This window comes from Caloenas nicobarica, chromosome 3 (genome assembly GCF_036013445.1).
Source record: "Caloenas nicobarica isolate bCalNic1 chromosome 3, bCalNic1.hap1, whole genome shotgun sequence".
Classification (NCBI taxonomy): Eukaryota; Metazoa; Chordata; class Aves; order Columbiformes; family Columbidae; genus Caloenas; species Caloenas nicobarica.
Window position 1 is genome coordinate 18,089,259 of NC_088247.1, and position 16,794 is coordinate 18,106,052.

The following is a 16,794-nucleotide window of genomic DNA, read 5'->3' on the forward strand; positions in this document are numbered from 1 at the left end:
TCCCAGCCCTCAGGAGTCAAAAATAAAAATTGTCATCATAATCTTTTCGTCTGATCTCCTTCAAAAGGTCATGGAAAGATGAACATTATGAGCTCCTTTTTGCAAAGCAGAATAGAAAAGGATCCAGTCTTATAAAAAGAACAGCTGACCACAGCCTAAGTTAGACACAGCAGAATTGCTAAACCATTCAAACCAAGTGGTGGGTTGGTTTGTAATTGTTTTGCGTTTCTTTTCAGTAACTCAAGACACAAAAAGGAAAACAATTAAAAGCAAATCTCCTAATCAAACCATAGACTACTAACTCAACTGCTGAACTTTTAATACTAATCCACAGGAAACATGGTGAGAAATAACAGGTCCTGATCACCCTGATCCATTAGGTCTCTAGGAGAGAAAGGGTCTACGTGCGCAGATGAAGCTGCGGGATGATCAGAGTTATTACTTTTCCCTGAATCAGCACTGGGAGGGCAAACAACAGTTTTCTGCCAGCCTATGAGAGCATTCTTGTGAATACAGCAGATACACTGAAGCCATTCATAGCCCCAGTATGGCATTGCAGCCAAAACTCATGGTTTAGACGGCATCTTTGTCCTTCAGCTTAACTGAAAGTCGTCAGAAGTTATGGAAGAAAAAAAAAAAAAACAACACACACCACACAGAAAATGTGACAAAGACTTGGAACGTAGTACTGGAAAAAAACTTCAGGGAAAAAAAAAAAGCAGCAGTTAAGCAAACACAGTATTTTTTTCCCCAAAATTATTGCCTTAAAATACTGAAATATGCAAAATCCAAATTGTAAGTGAAGATAACACATAATACTAGACTGTGCTTCAAGGGCAAAAATCTAAAATAACTGTTTGTAGATGATAAACACATTATTTGATCTAGTAGCTTCTAAAACAGGAATCAGGGCAACTGGGGCGAGGGAGGTGGGAATCAATCCTTTGTTTTACCTAAAGGATGTTTCATTCAAAGTAGTTATATCAAATTGAAACACCCATCATTGTACTCATATTTCAATCACAGGTGGCTTCTCCCTCTCATGAACCATATAAAGATGGCACAAGAGGATAATGAGACACGATGGCTAGAGAAAGGAGGGGTAAAAGACTACAACTTCACATTAGGGAAAAATAAAAAAGTCCTCTTTTTCAAGTAGCTCCCAAGCAAATCACCAGTCTTTTCTCCCTTGATCTTGTCTCTGTTGGATATTTAACAAACTTCAAGTCAGGTCGCTTCGATGCCCTAACGGTACCAGGAGACAGGCACTTAAATTCTCCCACACTGTAAAGTCCCACCTAAGTATAAACAGAGCAGTTTCTTTAAAAGCACAAATCTGCCCCTCGGCACACCACATACCCACATGCCTTTCTCCCCTCCCTCCCCCACACCCCACATCCCTTCACTACATCTCATCTCTCCAACAGGAGCACACACACAAGCCAACAACCAGGAGCTGAACACTAAACTACTGATGCAATCTCTCCAGTAGCACTCCGCCCAAGAACATTGTAACTTCAGCTGTTGCCGCTCCTGGGTCAGCACTGATAAACCGATGTGAAATGAAGCAATCCATTTCACAATGTAAATGGTTGTTTGGCTACAGGGGAACAATATAAACAAATGTTTCTATTTATAAGTCATCATTCCTGCTTCTTGTAGAACAAAGAATAACATGTTCCAGGGCAGAAATGCCAGTATTTCCAAGAACACAGTAGAAATTCAGACAGCTTGGACCTTCTTCCACCAGCCTGCCCCATTGACACTCCCGGTTCCAGTTCTTTAGAAGGAATAAAACCAGAGTGATACAGGGCCTGATTTTTCAGGCATAAGATACCCCTGATTTAAAACGACATTGGGGATCCAGGGTTTGGGGAGCAACCTCGTTATCATACAGATGGCTTCTTCCAACACCTCCAAAAAGTCAACGGTAGCATCTCTTAAGTGCAATGAGGAGAGGAAAAAAACCCACAAAAACAAAACCACAACCAAAACCAAAAAACTCAACACACACCACTAAACAAGCATGAAAAAACGAGTCCTACTCCTACTTTTTCCATCCCCGCAACTCTAAGAAGCCAGTTTCTCTTTAAACTGCATACTTCATTTGTACTGGAGAACACTGGCGGCGGATGTCAATCCACACACGTTTATTTATCATTTTTACCCCCTCGCAGAGTGACTATTGCACTCCAAGGCACTTGAACCGTTTCAAGAAGCTTTAGCTCATTTATGGAAATCACAGAAAAGAACACACGCGAGTCTCGGGAGTCGTTTTCATTATGTGCCCGACAACACCCGCCGGACGCCGCCGGCAGCCCCTTTGCTCTATGGGCAGCCGGCGATCTGCCGAACCCCTCACACCGGGTACCGCAACGAAACCAAGCACCCCCCGCCCGTACGGAACCACCGGCCTGCCTGCAAAGGGACACCCACCCACCCCGGCGGCTGGCGCTGGGTGCCAGGGGAGCCCGCCTGCCACAGGCAGCAGAAATAAGGTTGGTTTTGCCGTCACAGCAGCCCCCGGGGGGAGACGGGCAGCGCGCTGACGGGCACAGCCCTTTACATAAGGGGATGCGGGTGCCTCGGGCGGACCCGCGCAGCTCGGCACCGCCTCACCGGGGAGCGGGGGCGCTCCCTACCCGCTCGGGGCTCAGCGGAGGTACCCGCACCCCTCCCGCTGCCCCCGGCCCCCGCCCAGGACACCTTACCCTGCCGCTCCAGCCTCTGCCGGCACGGGGCGGCCCGCGGAAGGTGCGCGGCGCCCCGCGCTATCCCGCGGAGCCGCGGCAGGGCGCCGCCGCCACAGGCATGGCCCCCACCCCCCGCGGCGGCGCCGTCAGCCGCGGAGCCGGAGTGTGCGCGGCGACACGGCTCCCGGGCTTTTCTCCGGCGGGGGCGGAGGAGGAAGGTGGGGCGAGGCGGGCGGGGGCGGGGGCGGGAGCGAGGCGGGCGCCGTTAAGCGCAGCTATCCGCCATTAGCCGCCGCGCTGCCGCCACCGCCGCCCGCTTTGAAGCGGCCGCCCCGCTCCGCTCCGCCGGGCACCGCGGCGCCCCCTGGCGGCGGCGGGGGGAGGCGGCGCGGGGATCCCGGGATTTCCCGCTTGGCAGCGCCGGGCGTGCTCCCTGCGCGCATCCCAGCGGCGGCCGCCCCGGGCCGGGTGTGCTGCCGGTTCTCCCCATGCTTGAATTTATTTTTTAAGGAATCGCGTCTCAGGTTGCCCTTGGTGTGACGCCCCCCAGCCCAGCAGGTCATTCAGCGGCAGAAGAGAAACAACGGGGAATTTTACGAAGGAGGGCAGAAGGCTTTGACTTGCTTGCAAGGAAGGGAAGAAAGGAAATGTAAGGAAACCATGGTGGTCATGGCTGTTTCGCAAGCACTGTTTAGCGAAAACAGCTGCTTTCCCGTTGTTGGTTTATGTATGGAGCAACAACCGGCTTTCTTCTGTAATGCACGGAGGCACAAAAGGAAAAACCCCGAGCTGGAGAGATGAATAGGAGCTGTCTGGTTGATTTAGCAAAACGCGGTTTACGCCCCTTGCCGGAGCCGCAGCAGGGGTGACACAACACAGCAGTCCCTGCGGGCACCTTGTGGAGGTCGTGGGGCCGGGGAGGCAGGAGTCACAAAGCATCTGCGTGCAGTTCAGCTCCGTGGCACCTGCGCTCTTCAGGAATGTGCAAGAAAAAAAGCTGGCAAAGGCAAGCGGGGGGAAAGCTAAGCTTCCCCATACACACAGCCAATTACTCCGAAAAACTCCATTTCAGGCTGTCTAATACAACGATTTATACTGAAGCCCGAAGACAGGAGATAAGCTTGAGAAGCCACTTGTCTGTACTCCTCGAAATTGACTAGCATTTGTCTCTTATTTACTGTAACAAAAGATAATATTTTTATTTTTTTCAGCTCAGATATTTATGGACAGTTGTGTCTTTTGTAATGGCTGTCATCTGAACAGCACAAGGTATTTTAACTGTCTTCTCCCAGCACAGCCCAGTCCACACAAGCATGTAACAAATGATTTTCATCACAAGGAGAATCACCACTATTGTTCTCCATTTTTGCCTTGATGCTGCCCTTGGCACCATGCAAGCAGCCCCCTGTGCTAAATACAGACCGCATTCAGAATTACAGATCTCTTGTGAACGCAGTCACGCATTCTGCTATTATGGTTCTGGGTTATACTAAAAAAAAAAAATACAGGGAAACTTAAGAAAATAGAAACATTTATTGTAATGCGCAGCATATTTATGTGGAATATTTAGCACTAATTATGTGACAGCGTCATATAAAAATTCATCATTTGTAACATTCAGATAGACCAAGAATCCTTCATACTGAAAAAGAGAGCACCTTAAAATGCATCTTAAATGACAGTTTTATTCATTACCCAAGGTATATTTATTATGATTTTAGCAAAAGTAACTTGTTCTCCCAAGTGCTGATTCTCTACAAATTTTACATATATGAACACCTGCATAATGCTACTAAAATACAGTGTAAGTTCCTTCCCAGTTCAGCATCTTTATCAAGTGCTTAGCTGCAATACTATGAGATTACACATGAAAATACAATTAAGCATATCTGTGTTTACAGGACTTAAATTTAAATCCTGACTCTTCAGGGTCCCAATGTGCTTGTAATTTCTAAGCCTGGGAGTAGTTCTATTGAATTCAGTATTATTTTTATAGTTCCATGCTAAAAGTCAGGTCTAACTACACAATGAAAGCCTGAAGTCCATTTTTGGTCCAACATGAACTGTGTTTATAGATTAAAGAAAATAAAATAGGTTAATAAAGTTATAGCCCCCCAAAAATTTAGATTTTACACAAAAATGAATTGTGCATATAAAAATACCAATAGTATTCTTTAACTTCAACAATTGTCTGTCAAACTGTGTTAAGATAAATTATTCATGTCCAATGTACACAACTGGCATTTCCTTTGGGAAAGAGTATCAGAGCAGAAACTTTCTTAATTACGTATGGTAGCAAGAGATGATGTAAAATTCTTAAGATTTTGAGAAGATTAGAATTTAGCACCTTCCGATCAAAGCCATCTTCAATGTCTTTACATCATTTACTGAAGTTTCGTGTTTTCAGATCCAGTTTGTTTATCCTGCAGCTTCTTCCGTAGGCACAGAGGATGTCTTGCTGCACAAGAATAGCCATTTACAGAGAAAAATCCAAAGCAAAGAATGTCAGGATTTCTGGATCTGAAGGGGAGTTTGTGCACCTCACATCTGCGTGCTGCAGCACAGCTGGCATTTTCTGCAGAAGCAGCAAGCTGGTAGACTTAGCGGTACATTGATGCACTAAATCTTTCCCCATACTGGGATTTGAGCCAGCAACAAAGGAAAATGCTTCTTTTCTGTCACGCAGCATAGATGCTGAGGAAGAGCCTAGGTTTAACATTTGAACAATGGGAATGCAGAGGAAGTCAAACCCTGCAGTTACATAAATTTGCGCTGCCCATAGTTCCTGCTCAGGCAGAACTCCAGTGGAGGTCAGCGCAACAGCTGCCAAAAGACTGCAGGGTTAATGTGTGTGGGCCACATTTTAAATGTCACTCAGTATTAATGCAAGACAAAAATACTGAAATTTAAGTGGCTAGTAAGTGTTATGATTGCAAAATGAAAGATACAAAGAGACAAAAGAGCACCACTGAGACAGTATATTTACAGTTAGGATAGTAAAAGTAGAAATGGAAAGAATTATAAATGGAAACATTTTCACAGTGTATTCAGAGATGTACCTTTCTTTATTCAGAAGGAGAAGCTCCTACTTATGCACTTTCCCCCTCAACTTTGAAGATGCATTAGGTGAATGCAAAACATTTATATTGAAAAACTCTTTAAAAGAATCAGTTAGTATTATAAGAAAAAAGAAAAAAGGTGTAATTTTCTCTACATGGTACATTTAATGCATGCTGGCTCCCAACTGCTGTAAATATTTACACATGTGACACAGTCCAGGCATAGAGTTCAATGGACAGTAAGAATGAGTAGTGCCAGTTCACTTCTGCTCTGTGCAATGCTTATTCCCATGCCCTTCAAACGGAGCTTTGGGGTAGGACTAGTTAAATTTGGAAAATTGCAATTATAAAGCCATAAAAATTGCCAGAAAACCAAGAACAAGGGCAACATACTGTATTTTTGGTTTTGCAGGTGTTCTCTATGTTGATTCTGCCAGCTCTTAATCAAAGACAGCTATCGCAAAACCTGATTAGCTTCACTTAATACCTGCATGTTTGTAATGAGCAAGAAAGAATGAATACTGAGTCAAGCAACCTTTAAAACAAGGTTACATGATATATGAAATTTGTAATTCCATGGCTTAGCAAAATAAAAAGCATGCAAATAATACAGCCAGTAAGCAACAGAAGATACGTATTAGGTGTGCTACATAGTATTCATTAATCCCATTAGGAACCTTCATCAGAACTGTATGCATGGGGAAAGAAAAGAGTGTTAAACATAATAAATCAATGTTTGCAAATAAAAGGAAAAAAAAGAGGAAGTTATGAATAAAATGCAAACATTGTTTTCAGTGTAAATATTTGTTAGAATTAAGGTCATTGCCAATGTGAAATAAGCAGTTGCTTGTCATTGGGTAAAATATACATGTATGTTTTAGGAAAAATACAATATTCTTTCTTTACTAAAAATCCATTTTCACAGAAAATTAACATCCTCCAACATCTTTGCAAATATCGTGTGTGTATATGAAGGGAAGGGAGAAGAACAACAGATGCTTTTATGGTTAAGTCTCAAAGAGTGAAAATGCCAATCTTTTCATCGTGATTTCCTTTTAAATACATTATTACAGATAATGATTCCTAGATTCTGACCCTCTCTCACCCTGAAAAAGGCGGGGGCTGCTTCCAGAGCCCTGCCAGCTGGCCCTCTTGTGATCTAGTGAGGAACTGCAACCCACCTTTCTACATGAACGAGGCAGAACGCATTCCCCGGTAAGAGTTTCCACTTATCAGTCATTACAGCTGTTTACAATGAATTAAGAGATTGGGGTGGTTTTCGGTTTGTTTTCTGGTGTGCACACTTATCTTAAAACCAGTTCGTGTGTGACATTAGCTTAATGGTTTGCCCTCAAGCCCTTCATACAACGGACTAGAAAGTCGATTTCAGAGAGTTATTTATATGAAAGTTCTGAACCAAACCATAGATAAGAACATAATCCACATTCTAAAAACATTTAATACATTCACATACAGAGTTACACTGAACATTGATCTGTACCAAGTGTAGTTAAAAGCATTACATACATACATATATACACATGCATATATATGCACCCATTTTCTTTACATAATGCACCTGGCCTAACTCAATATATTGAGTTACCAGTCCAGTTTCATGTCTGCTTTACTCCACACATACTTTCCTCCTCTTTTTAGGAACATCTTCTCATCAAATCCACTGAATTTAATAGCTGCTTCTATACCAACATCTAGGATAGACTTGGAAGGCTCTTTCCGTCCATTCCTACAGTTTAGAAAACGCATCTGGAAAATCAATAGATAAGATGTTAGAAAGTCAGTTTCTAAAAGCTTCATTTTTCTCCAGAATTAAACAAGTTGCACTGCAATCCCACAAAACCCTCTGCAAGTGTGTGAATGGTTTCACTGTAGTCCTTAGAAGGCTCAGAAGCTCACAGACGCACTGACAAATGATAGCAGGAACAAAGCCACACCATCATTCCTGAAGATTGGTGTTTGCTCTTCAGTTACATGTAAACTAAGTAGGCTCTTTGCAACTAAACTTTCAGGACAAGTTCTCTAAGTTAAAGAAAAGCAGCAAAGACATGCTGTACAGATATACATCTACACTTGGAGATTCAAGATGCGATGATCATGCATGTAACCTGATGGCAACTCCTCCTTAGGTCATACTTAAAGTTCTCAATATGTTTAATGGGAAAAAAATACATATATTCCTTGTACTAAATTGTAAAATTAATTTATAGAATGCACAGTAAATTGATTTGGTTGTAACTGTTCCAGACATACATATACTAGCAGACAAATACCAAGTATCAGACAAAGACTTACGTATTCATCCAGAATGAGGTATGAATCTCTCATCTGTAATAGATCGAAAGAAAAAATTAAATTAATATACAAACCAAAATTCCATTCTAGTAAAAAATGAATCAAACAACTATTCATTCAAAGCCTGATCCAAATCATTGAAACAGGTAGTATCTTCCCACTATTTCAGTGAGCTTGGACCAAATTTATAGAAATGAATGACAAGATTACTAGAATGACTTAAAGCATGAATAAACCAATAATTCTTTGAATGTGACCTCTCAAATGCCTAAATGAAATGTGGATGCCCAAATGGATAAAGGTGTTTTAAATAATATCCTAATTTTCTATTAACTTCTACATCAGCAGAACATACACTGTTTTCCATACTAGAATGAGTATGTCGTTTTCCAAACAGATGATATCACCATTTAAGCTGAGATGTTTAACTATCATGCCAGTAGACGAAGGTGTTCTCCTAGGTCAAATGTAATCTACCATTTCAAAAAGCTCTCAGGTCTGCACCAGGAAATAGGCCAACAGCTGAAATAAGTCATGTTTGCTCAGCTAACTGGGTACCTCCTGCATGACCATCCCTAAAATTCTCTGAGTACCTGGAGCTTGCCGCTGTGTACAATGGGAAATCTGTTTGATCAGTTTGATGCTCATATTTCACACAGGTTAAACAGAAATCAGAAACAGTCTTCTAGAACCAAACTTACTAAGGGAAGCCTACACTTTTTTCTAGGACTTCTTATATGGAAAAAAAGGTAGAAACAGTTCTGGATTCTCATCCAAACACCTTCACTGATGAGTGCTCTCTTTCACCAAATGACTTAAATATTAGACTGCATTTCTATGTCTTCATAGTAGAGGCAGTCCAGTCTGCTCACTTGAGCTCTCTATACATTGAAAAATAAACTGTAAATTGAGAATATTAATCTGTGGAGGGAAAAAGGAAGGTGAGATGGGAAATTTAAGGCATTCCTGAACTTGGTTCAACCTAGTATCTCCTCACTTGGTTCATAAATTTTCTTAATAGTGAGTCTTCTAACTCTCCTCATACCATGTAGAGAGTCTGTAGGCATCTTACAAAAGATCCTGAGCTCCACTCTTAGGCATTTTATTGCAGTTAACATCAGCTGGATGGAAGCTCATCAAGTTAATTGCTGGGCTCTGCAGTAGTGCAAGGAGTCTTCTTGTGAATAAAGAGCCTGAATGTGCAGTCCAAAGCAGTTTGGATAGACAATGTTAAAAATGTGAATTTATTGTGTGAGGGAAACATGTGCCAGGCAAAAATACTGGTTCTTGTTCCTCAATACTCAATATAATGCTGACTAGGATGATATCTTTACTATATGTTAGCCAATTACGCTGCCATAGCGTAACATCATGGTTAATCTCTATTAGAAAACTGTGCTTGGACTATAAAGTGCGTTTACATTAACATATAACCTTTTCAGGATCTTGTGCCCTAGTGGGTAAGAGCTATTCAGTTACAAAGGGCTTAATTATTTTTTAGAGTTCACCACTCAGCTATGGAAGACTCAGTTTCTCCAGTTTCTGTGCTGATACTTCATAGATCCGTCTCACTGAGCTGAGGCCCCACGAAGCTGAGAGAGGACTCCTGCTGATTTCCACAGGATTGGGATCAAAGAGTTTTTACTCTTCTACTAATCATTTTGTGCTCAATAAAAAGCCTTAAAATTAAAAACCTTGGCTTCTACCATAACAAAACTATTTGCTGAACAAGTTGTACTGTACCTCTTCTAAGCCAACACTAATAGTAAAAGTGTTAATTGCCGTGAAAACTTGTAGTTCTTTTCCATCTTTCCAACTTTATTTCAAAATAAAGTTACAAAAGGACAATTTTGATTTTACCTTCTGGTTAGATTCTGGTACCAAACAGGAGACATCTTTGTGGCGATCCAGGAATCGTTCGAAGTCTTCATCACTGATAACAAATTTTTCTGCTTCTCTCAGGGCATCCTCACCACTGTTCTCCCCTTCGATAAGCAGGCATTGGAACACCTGAAGACAGAAGGCACCTTGTTAAGATTTTATGTTTTCACTTGCCTTGAGGATAAGAGATGGTCACCATGACAAAAACCTTCAGTTGCTTCAGTAGCAATGTCTTTACTTTTTCAGTCAGTGGAGCTGCACTGACACAAATTGTGATAAGCGAGTACTATATGAAGGGCACAGTGCAAATTTATTTTTAGCAATTTAACTTTACAGAGTTCTAAATGTAATTACACAGCCATGGTTCCTGGCCTGGTTTCCATAGAAATCTTAACTGCTCTGGTCTTAATAAGGGGACAGATAATCAAAAGTTAAATAAATATTTGATTCAACCTCAAATAGTATGGCTGTATTATAAAAGCCAGTAAGTACTATGTACAATGCAGACTATCAAGTCAATCTTTATCCTTAAAGATTTTAACATGATTGGTGACTGTAAGCTGAACTAGCTTCAGATGATCACAGAAAAGATATGGAAGACTCCTCAGAAAAAAAAATGTGATAGTTTGTCTACTTGACAGCCGCCTTCTAAAGGCAAAGTCCACAACTACATTCAGAATAGACTTTGAAAGAAAAAAGGTGACTTTGCCATCAACATGGTCTGTAGCCCCAGTAAGAAAGTAAGCCAGGAAGCTTGATAAAATGTTAATATGTATGTCATATTTTCCTTACACTCCTTTAGTAGGACCACTTACAGTGGTTTGGGTTTTTTTTCTGGAAAATCATGTGTGTTTACCAATTTCCGTGAAGCAAATAATGAGAAATTATTCAACAAGTTCTTCCATATTTATAAGTCATATTATCTCTATCTATTTTCAAACTGATAACATAATGTATTTAATACACTTCTAGTAGAAAATATCATAATATATACATACTAACCACTAATAATCTAACAGAACACTAATGTCTAATGTACACTTACATATTGCTAAAGATATATTAACTCTAATGTATCATCGTACACATACTTTTCCTCCTTTTCTCAACACCATGACATATCTTCAAAAGTTAAAGACCTTTTGTCTTATTTTTAATATCATTAAAAAATGGATCTACATATGCTGAAATAGTAATTTCCTGTAAATATAACAACAACGAAAAAAGATTCTTCACATATTGAGCTCTGCTTAAGTGCAGAAAGAGACAGAAACTGTCTTGACACCATGTAACACTGGTAAGAAGCCTGCTAACACCAGCCCAAGCTGGAGCTGGAGACCTGAATGAGGTCATTAGAGGTTCAGAAGACTGCAGGACTTCACTTCATCTTTACTTTTCCGTGAACAGGAAACCTGTGATACTTTCTTACCTTCCAGCGCACGGGGTTAAGTGCCTTGATCTGCTCATTCATATCTTCCTCCACATTAAATCTGTTGATCACTGAATTTATTTTGAAAGCAACAGCATACTCTCGGCACCACTGTCTCAGTTTATGTAGATTTTCCACATGGCTCTTCTTTCCTTGACCACGGCCAATTAAAACGTTGACATCCTCATCAAAACTATCACATGAAATTGCCAGAATGTCTAAATATTCACCTGGAAACAAGTTTTTAAAGTTAATTTTCAGACCTTCAGATAAAAGTTGTCAGGAGTCTGCCCAGTTTCACTTCCTTGTGATCTGTCACAAAGTGCCATGTAAATACAGTTCTGTGAAGTCATCGCATGAACCACAAAAGCCACAGCAGCAGCAGCATCAAAACATGCACTTTGTGTGTGTTTCTCCAGCATTAGGGAGACAGTCTTAGTTATAACTTTATTATACTATTGTACCAAACAGGCAATAGTACAAACTGCATGTGTTCACAATATAATTAAGAGTGTTTCTTTGGTATTTATGTTTGATTTACACTTACGGAAAATGAACCACTAACAAACCATCTCCCACTTGCACTGAAAACCATCTTCGGTGAGGCTGTGCCGAAGAGGGTCCCAATCCCCCCCAGTGCTTGAGTTTTTCCTTACCGTACTTCTTGAACCACCGCTCTCTAATCAGGCTGCCGTTACTAACAATGCTGACACTTGGTAGCTTCAACTCCTGCTTGCAAAACTGGACCAGTTTGCCTACAAATTCGCCTCTGTCCTGAAGAAAGGGCTCTCCTCCTGAGAAATTTATTTTCTCCATTCCTAGAAAAGGACCAAAGAAAGATGCTGTGATCCTCTGCCTGCCTGTTGCTCGCTCCCTGTCCGTGCCCGACTGAAGCCATATGAAGAGGCAGCCCGGCCGTGCAGTTACACGGAGAACTTCTCCGGCGTCATTTGGTCCTGCTGGGACGTGGCCACCGGGCATCCCCCCGCCCCGGCTCCCACCAGCGGCCCCCCAGGACTCACCCGCCTCCTTGAGCATCGCCAGCCCCCTCTTGGCCTCCTCTAGGGGCAGCACGAAGGAGGTTTTGGCAGTGTGGAAGCAGAAGCCGCACTTGTAGTTGCACTGCCGGGTGAAGTGGTAATTGACGCTGGTGGGTGTCGGGGACCAGTCGTCCCGCTCCCGCCGGGTGTCCGCCGGAGTGGCGGGGCGGGGGGCCGAGACCCGCCGCCGGCCGGGCAGGGGCAGGAGCAGGAGCAGGGACAGGTAGAGGGGCGCCGGGCTCCAGCACAGCGCACCCAGCCGCCCGCACAGCGCGGCCAGCACCGCCCGCGCCACCGCCAGCGGCCGGCGGCACAGCGCGCCCAGGGACATGGCTCGGCTCGATCCGGTTCGGCTCGCTTCGGCTGGACTCGGCTCGGCTAGACCCAGTTCGACTAGGCTCAACCCCGTTGGGCTAGGTTCGACTAGACTGGATTCGCCCCGGCTTCGCTCGGCTCGATTCGGCTCGCAAGCTGCACTGAAGCGCCCGGCGCTCCGCTCTTAAGAGTGCGGCAGCGCCCCCCCCCTCCCCAACACCTGCCCCGTCCCATTCCGCCCCGCCGGGGCGCGGGGAAGCCCTCGGTTTCGTTTTCCTTTCTCGCAGAAGGGAAACTTGGCACCGAGCCCCGGCGCTGGCTCACTGTTTCGCTTTTCCCAGCCCGCCCCACGCCCCCCACCCCCGGCCCGCGTCTCGGCCCTGCAGGCGCATCCCGAAGCCGCCGGCTGCTCGGGGCAGGTTGCTGGTTTGATCATCTCCAGGTTCGAGCACGTCTAGCACCTGAGGACTCGTGAAGCCGGGGAAAAGCTGAGATTTTGTAACTCCACCGCAAACTTCTCAGAGACAGCCATGAGCTCTTGTAAGTTTAAACAGGTTTGCATTGCAGAGCACTCCAAGTTAGGGAGCCTGATGACTCCAGATTCATGAAAAGAAACTACTTGACAGTTATTTAATTACTGGCCTCCAATACTGCCTAAAGCACCTCAAGCAAAGCTGACTATTCATCCTGTATTCACCAAGTTTAATATAGGGTTAGCTTTAACAGCAGGAAAAATTGGCAGCTGCCTGAGGTGACACATTGGTGGGGCAGATGGCTGTCCCCTCACGGTAATACCGGGAGAGACTGGGACCAAACTGCCAGTTCCCATATTCCTCAATTCCTTGGTGCCACAACAGCTATTGCTGGAGAAGAGCAGCTCCATCACGGCACCAGTTGCCATCTGCAGTCCTCCAGTGCATCTGGACACACCAAAGATGTCCTCCACAGCTTTTCAACCTCACAATGCCTTCAGTCAGTCTGTCCTCATTTTTGAATGGACAGTTTAGTGTCATCAGTGCTGCCAAGGTACAGAGCCATACTCAGATCTCAAGACCTCCCAACAGCATGTTGGCTGTGGCAGGCTTAAATTGGAGCTTCACTCACTTCTGTTGACCTGCCAGAACCGCTAATGTAGTAGGACACTCTTGCTCTCACATTGACTTCTTTGTGGTTTTGATTTGGTTTGGTTTTTTTCCCCTTGAAAAAGGAATAGGAGAACTAGCTTTATCTTGTTTGCAAATTTTAATGGAAAATAGAACTTACTTGTGAATAAAAAGTCTTTCCTTTATGTTAATTAGTACTGTCATTTGCTAGTCTTAAATCCCATCACCTTTCCTTCACTTTCCTGGAGATAATCTATGGGCACAGTAATGTCTGGATCAGTGAACAACAGGGCTTCGGGTTTTCCCCTTCAGCCAGTATTTATTGTTAACCCTATCAGGTGTTTCTTGCTGGAACAGATTCGTGCCAGTCAGGCAGGATGGGAGGCTTCTCACTGCAGTATGATGGGAAACATCTCAGTTCCCAAGCCTTTCCAAAATTGTCTCAGAGCTTGTCTGCAGAGAATTATCCATGCGCCCTTCCGGTTCCTTGAGGTTTACGTAAGTTTGAGGATGAAAGTAGGACTTTTTAGTAAAGTAAAGGGTTTGCTGATCACAAACATGAAAATGGAATTGTGAAAGGAGGAAGGCAAGAAAATGCAAGTTTAAACTTAAAACTGACATTGAAGTTGCTCCTTGGTTGTTGCAGTGTTTCAATTAATTTGGAGAAGTCCGGTATGCTCTGTTTCCCCTTTGCTCCGTACATCCCTTCTGCTTCATGTTAGGAACTCTATCCCATTTCATATCTTCTCTGGCCGCAGTTCAAATTCCTTTCTCACCTCATTCCTGTATTTTGTTCATGTCAAGTTGAGCCAATGCAGATATAGGGACCACAGCCTTTCTCCTTCCTTTGAGATAAAAACTTTTACTAAGAATACTTGTGGTAAGCACAAGATCTTAAAGACAATCACAACATTTAAAATTGTGCATCTCAAGAAATATTCTGTGTTGTACCTGAGTATATACATGTGTGTGTACATATATATATACATGTACGTATGCCACGAAGCTCTCTGCATATAGGTTTGCATAGACATCTGATTACAGGTGACAAATTATTGTTTAGCTCACCTTGTCTCAGAAACTTCTCCAGCATTGCAGAAGACCCACTGAAGCTGGCACAGTGATCCAGAACTATTGCAGCCTCAGCCCTGAGCTCATTGCCTAGTGCCCCAACTGGACAGGAAAATGAAGTTCAAAATACTTAATTTCCAAAATCAGTAAAAAATACTTGAAGATTACCAAATTCTCTCAACACAAGACTTACATCTGATACACAAACACTCCAAGAGTATGTCAGAAGAGTGTTGCTAAATGACTCAGTAAACAAAAACATTACCATTTTTGAACTGTTTTTTTTTAAAGGGAAGATCTTTGTTTCAAGGAGCAAAACATCCAGAGAACCTAACACTCAAGCTTACTCAAGACTTCCTGTCCTCTGCAATTTTATCTATGCTTTCTTACAAAATGGCAGTTATAAAAGCTCTATTTTTTGCCTCAACTGAGTATTTTTTCAGATGATACTCTCTGCATTACTTGAAAGACCCACAAAGTAAACCCAGACTGGGATATGCCACCTACAGATGTACAAGTCCTAGCAGCAACAAGAAAGACACTTGTATTTTACTTCCCAAACTGTTCTAGCTCACATGCTTTATGCTGAGACCTACAAAAAGCCACAAATGTTCATTTCTATATGCTAGCTTTGAATCTGCAAGAAATGTTGCAAGCAAGAACTGTAATGAAATTTTCTGTCCTGGAGCCTTCTAGAAGACATTTGAAAAATATGATGTTCTTTAAAGCAGTAGGAGGTCAGATTCTTTCCCTTTCTTTCCTACAGAAGTCATCTTACAGTGGCACGATGGAGTCCCAGCGCTCAAAATGTTTCAATTCTGCAAATCTGCACCAAAAAACCTTTTAAAAATAGTTTTTCAGAGATGATTGAATAATGGTATTACTGGTGCACTGGATGGTACATAGTTACACAACTAGCATGGAAGAATCCAACTGGATAAACATGGATAATGCTGTTGTGCTCCCTAGTTGCTAGGAAAGTAAAACTTTAAAACAGTGATACATTATTCATCTAAATAATGTATTTTTATTTACTTAAATAAAGAGATTGCTTTCTCCAGTGTGGCTAGTTGGCAGTTCCAGTCAAATGCTATTTTGCTAGGGAAAGTAAGAAATGGTCCAAGGACAACCAGGCAAGTCGCACAATGGCAGATGTAGTTTTTAGCATTTGATACATGTATTACTTCTCGTTCCACTCCCAAATGGAAATGATCTCTTCCCCACTGCATCTACAGCACCATAAATAGGATTCTGCTAAGGACTTTGTAGTTGCAGTGACTCATCCCTCCTTCGGATGCATGAATCCAAGGTGGGCACTGAACTTGCCAAATAGAAAGTGAAAACCCACATGAAATCAAGTTACGAGACACGTGATATAAATATAGACACAGATTAGGCACATTTGAAAGAAGTCCACCATGGGTCCTTAACAGCGTGTATGTGACCTGCAGCTCAGGAAGCATTTGAACAGATGTCTCCTAGAATCTGGGACAAGATGTTGGGAGAAGGATCCTTCTGTGTCCTTTCCATGCTCTTCTCCAAACATCTGACATGGGCTACTGTCATGGGCAGAAGAGGAGGGTCTTTTGGCCTGGTGCTATACTAACTTCTCTATCCTTATGATCTTAGCCCCAGGCCTTTATCTTTACTGGAGGGCCCTGTACTGGTGTACTTTAAAATTTATTCTGCATGAAAACAGCTATACTCTGTTTGTGTGCATTTTACATACCTATGTATTTTATGGGCCTTCAATTTAAGTAACTCCTGCCTTGTGTCTCAGACAGCTATTTATCTGTATTACAGGACTGTGCACTTAGATATATTTTTAAAGTTACAGATTGATTAATTTTCAGGTTTTTTCTCTCTTTTTCTATTTGGGGTGAATAAAAA

The 16,794-nt window shown here is 42.7% G+C and overlaps 2 protein-coding genes across 3 annotated transcripts in view; both read right to left on the reverse strand.

The window, feature by feature from the left end:
* The window catches only part of RNF144A (ring finger protein 144A), a 67,494-nt gene extending 64,658 nt beyond the window's left edge, over positions 1-2,836 (reverse strand). For both annotated transcript variants that reach the window (XM_065632678.1, XM_065632677.1), the window contains exon 1: positions 2,712-2,836. The gene's annotated coding sequence lies outside the window, so the exon portion shown is untranslated. The remainder of the gene's footprint in view (positions 1-2,711) is intronic.
* Positions 2,837-7,354: 4,518 nt separating this feature from the next.
* On the reverse strand, positions 7,355-12,746 carry RSAD2 (radical S-adenosyl methionine domain containing 2). The gene is made up of 6 exons (XM_065632609.1): positions 12,398-12,746; positions 12,032-12,193; positions 11,376-11,605; positions 9,926-10,075; positions 8,066-8,098; positions 7,355-7,519 (listed from the first exon to the last, which is right to left on the reverse strand). The coding sequence occupies exons 1-6, from the start codon at positions 12,744-12,746 to the stop codon at positions 7,355-7,357; spliced, it is 1,089 nt and encodes a 362-aa protein (XP_065488681.1).
* Between the last annotated feature and the right edge of the window lie 4,048 nt (positions 12,747-16,794).

What these genes read in the sequence shown, in the direction of transcription:
- RSAD2 (XM_065632609.1), bottom strand. Translation starts at nt 12,746, where the DNA reads ATGTCCCTGGGCGCGCTGTGCCGCCGGCCGCTGGCGGTGGCGCGGGCG. An exon ending in GGCGATGCTCAAGGAGGCGG is followed by an intron (nt 12,194 to 12,397) that starts GTGAGTCCTGGG and finishes GTCCTTTTCTAG; the next exon opens with GAATGGAGAAAATAAATTTC. An exon ending in ACCTCATTCTGGATGAATAC is followed by an intron (nt 7,520 to 8,065) that starts GTAAGTCTTTGT and finishes TTGATTTTCCAG; the next exon opens with ATGCGTTTTCTAAACTGTAG.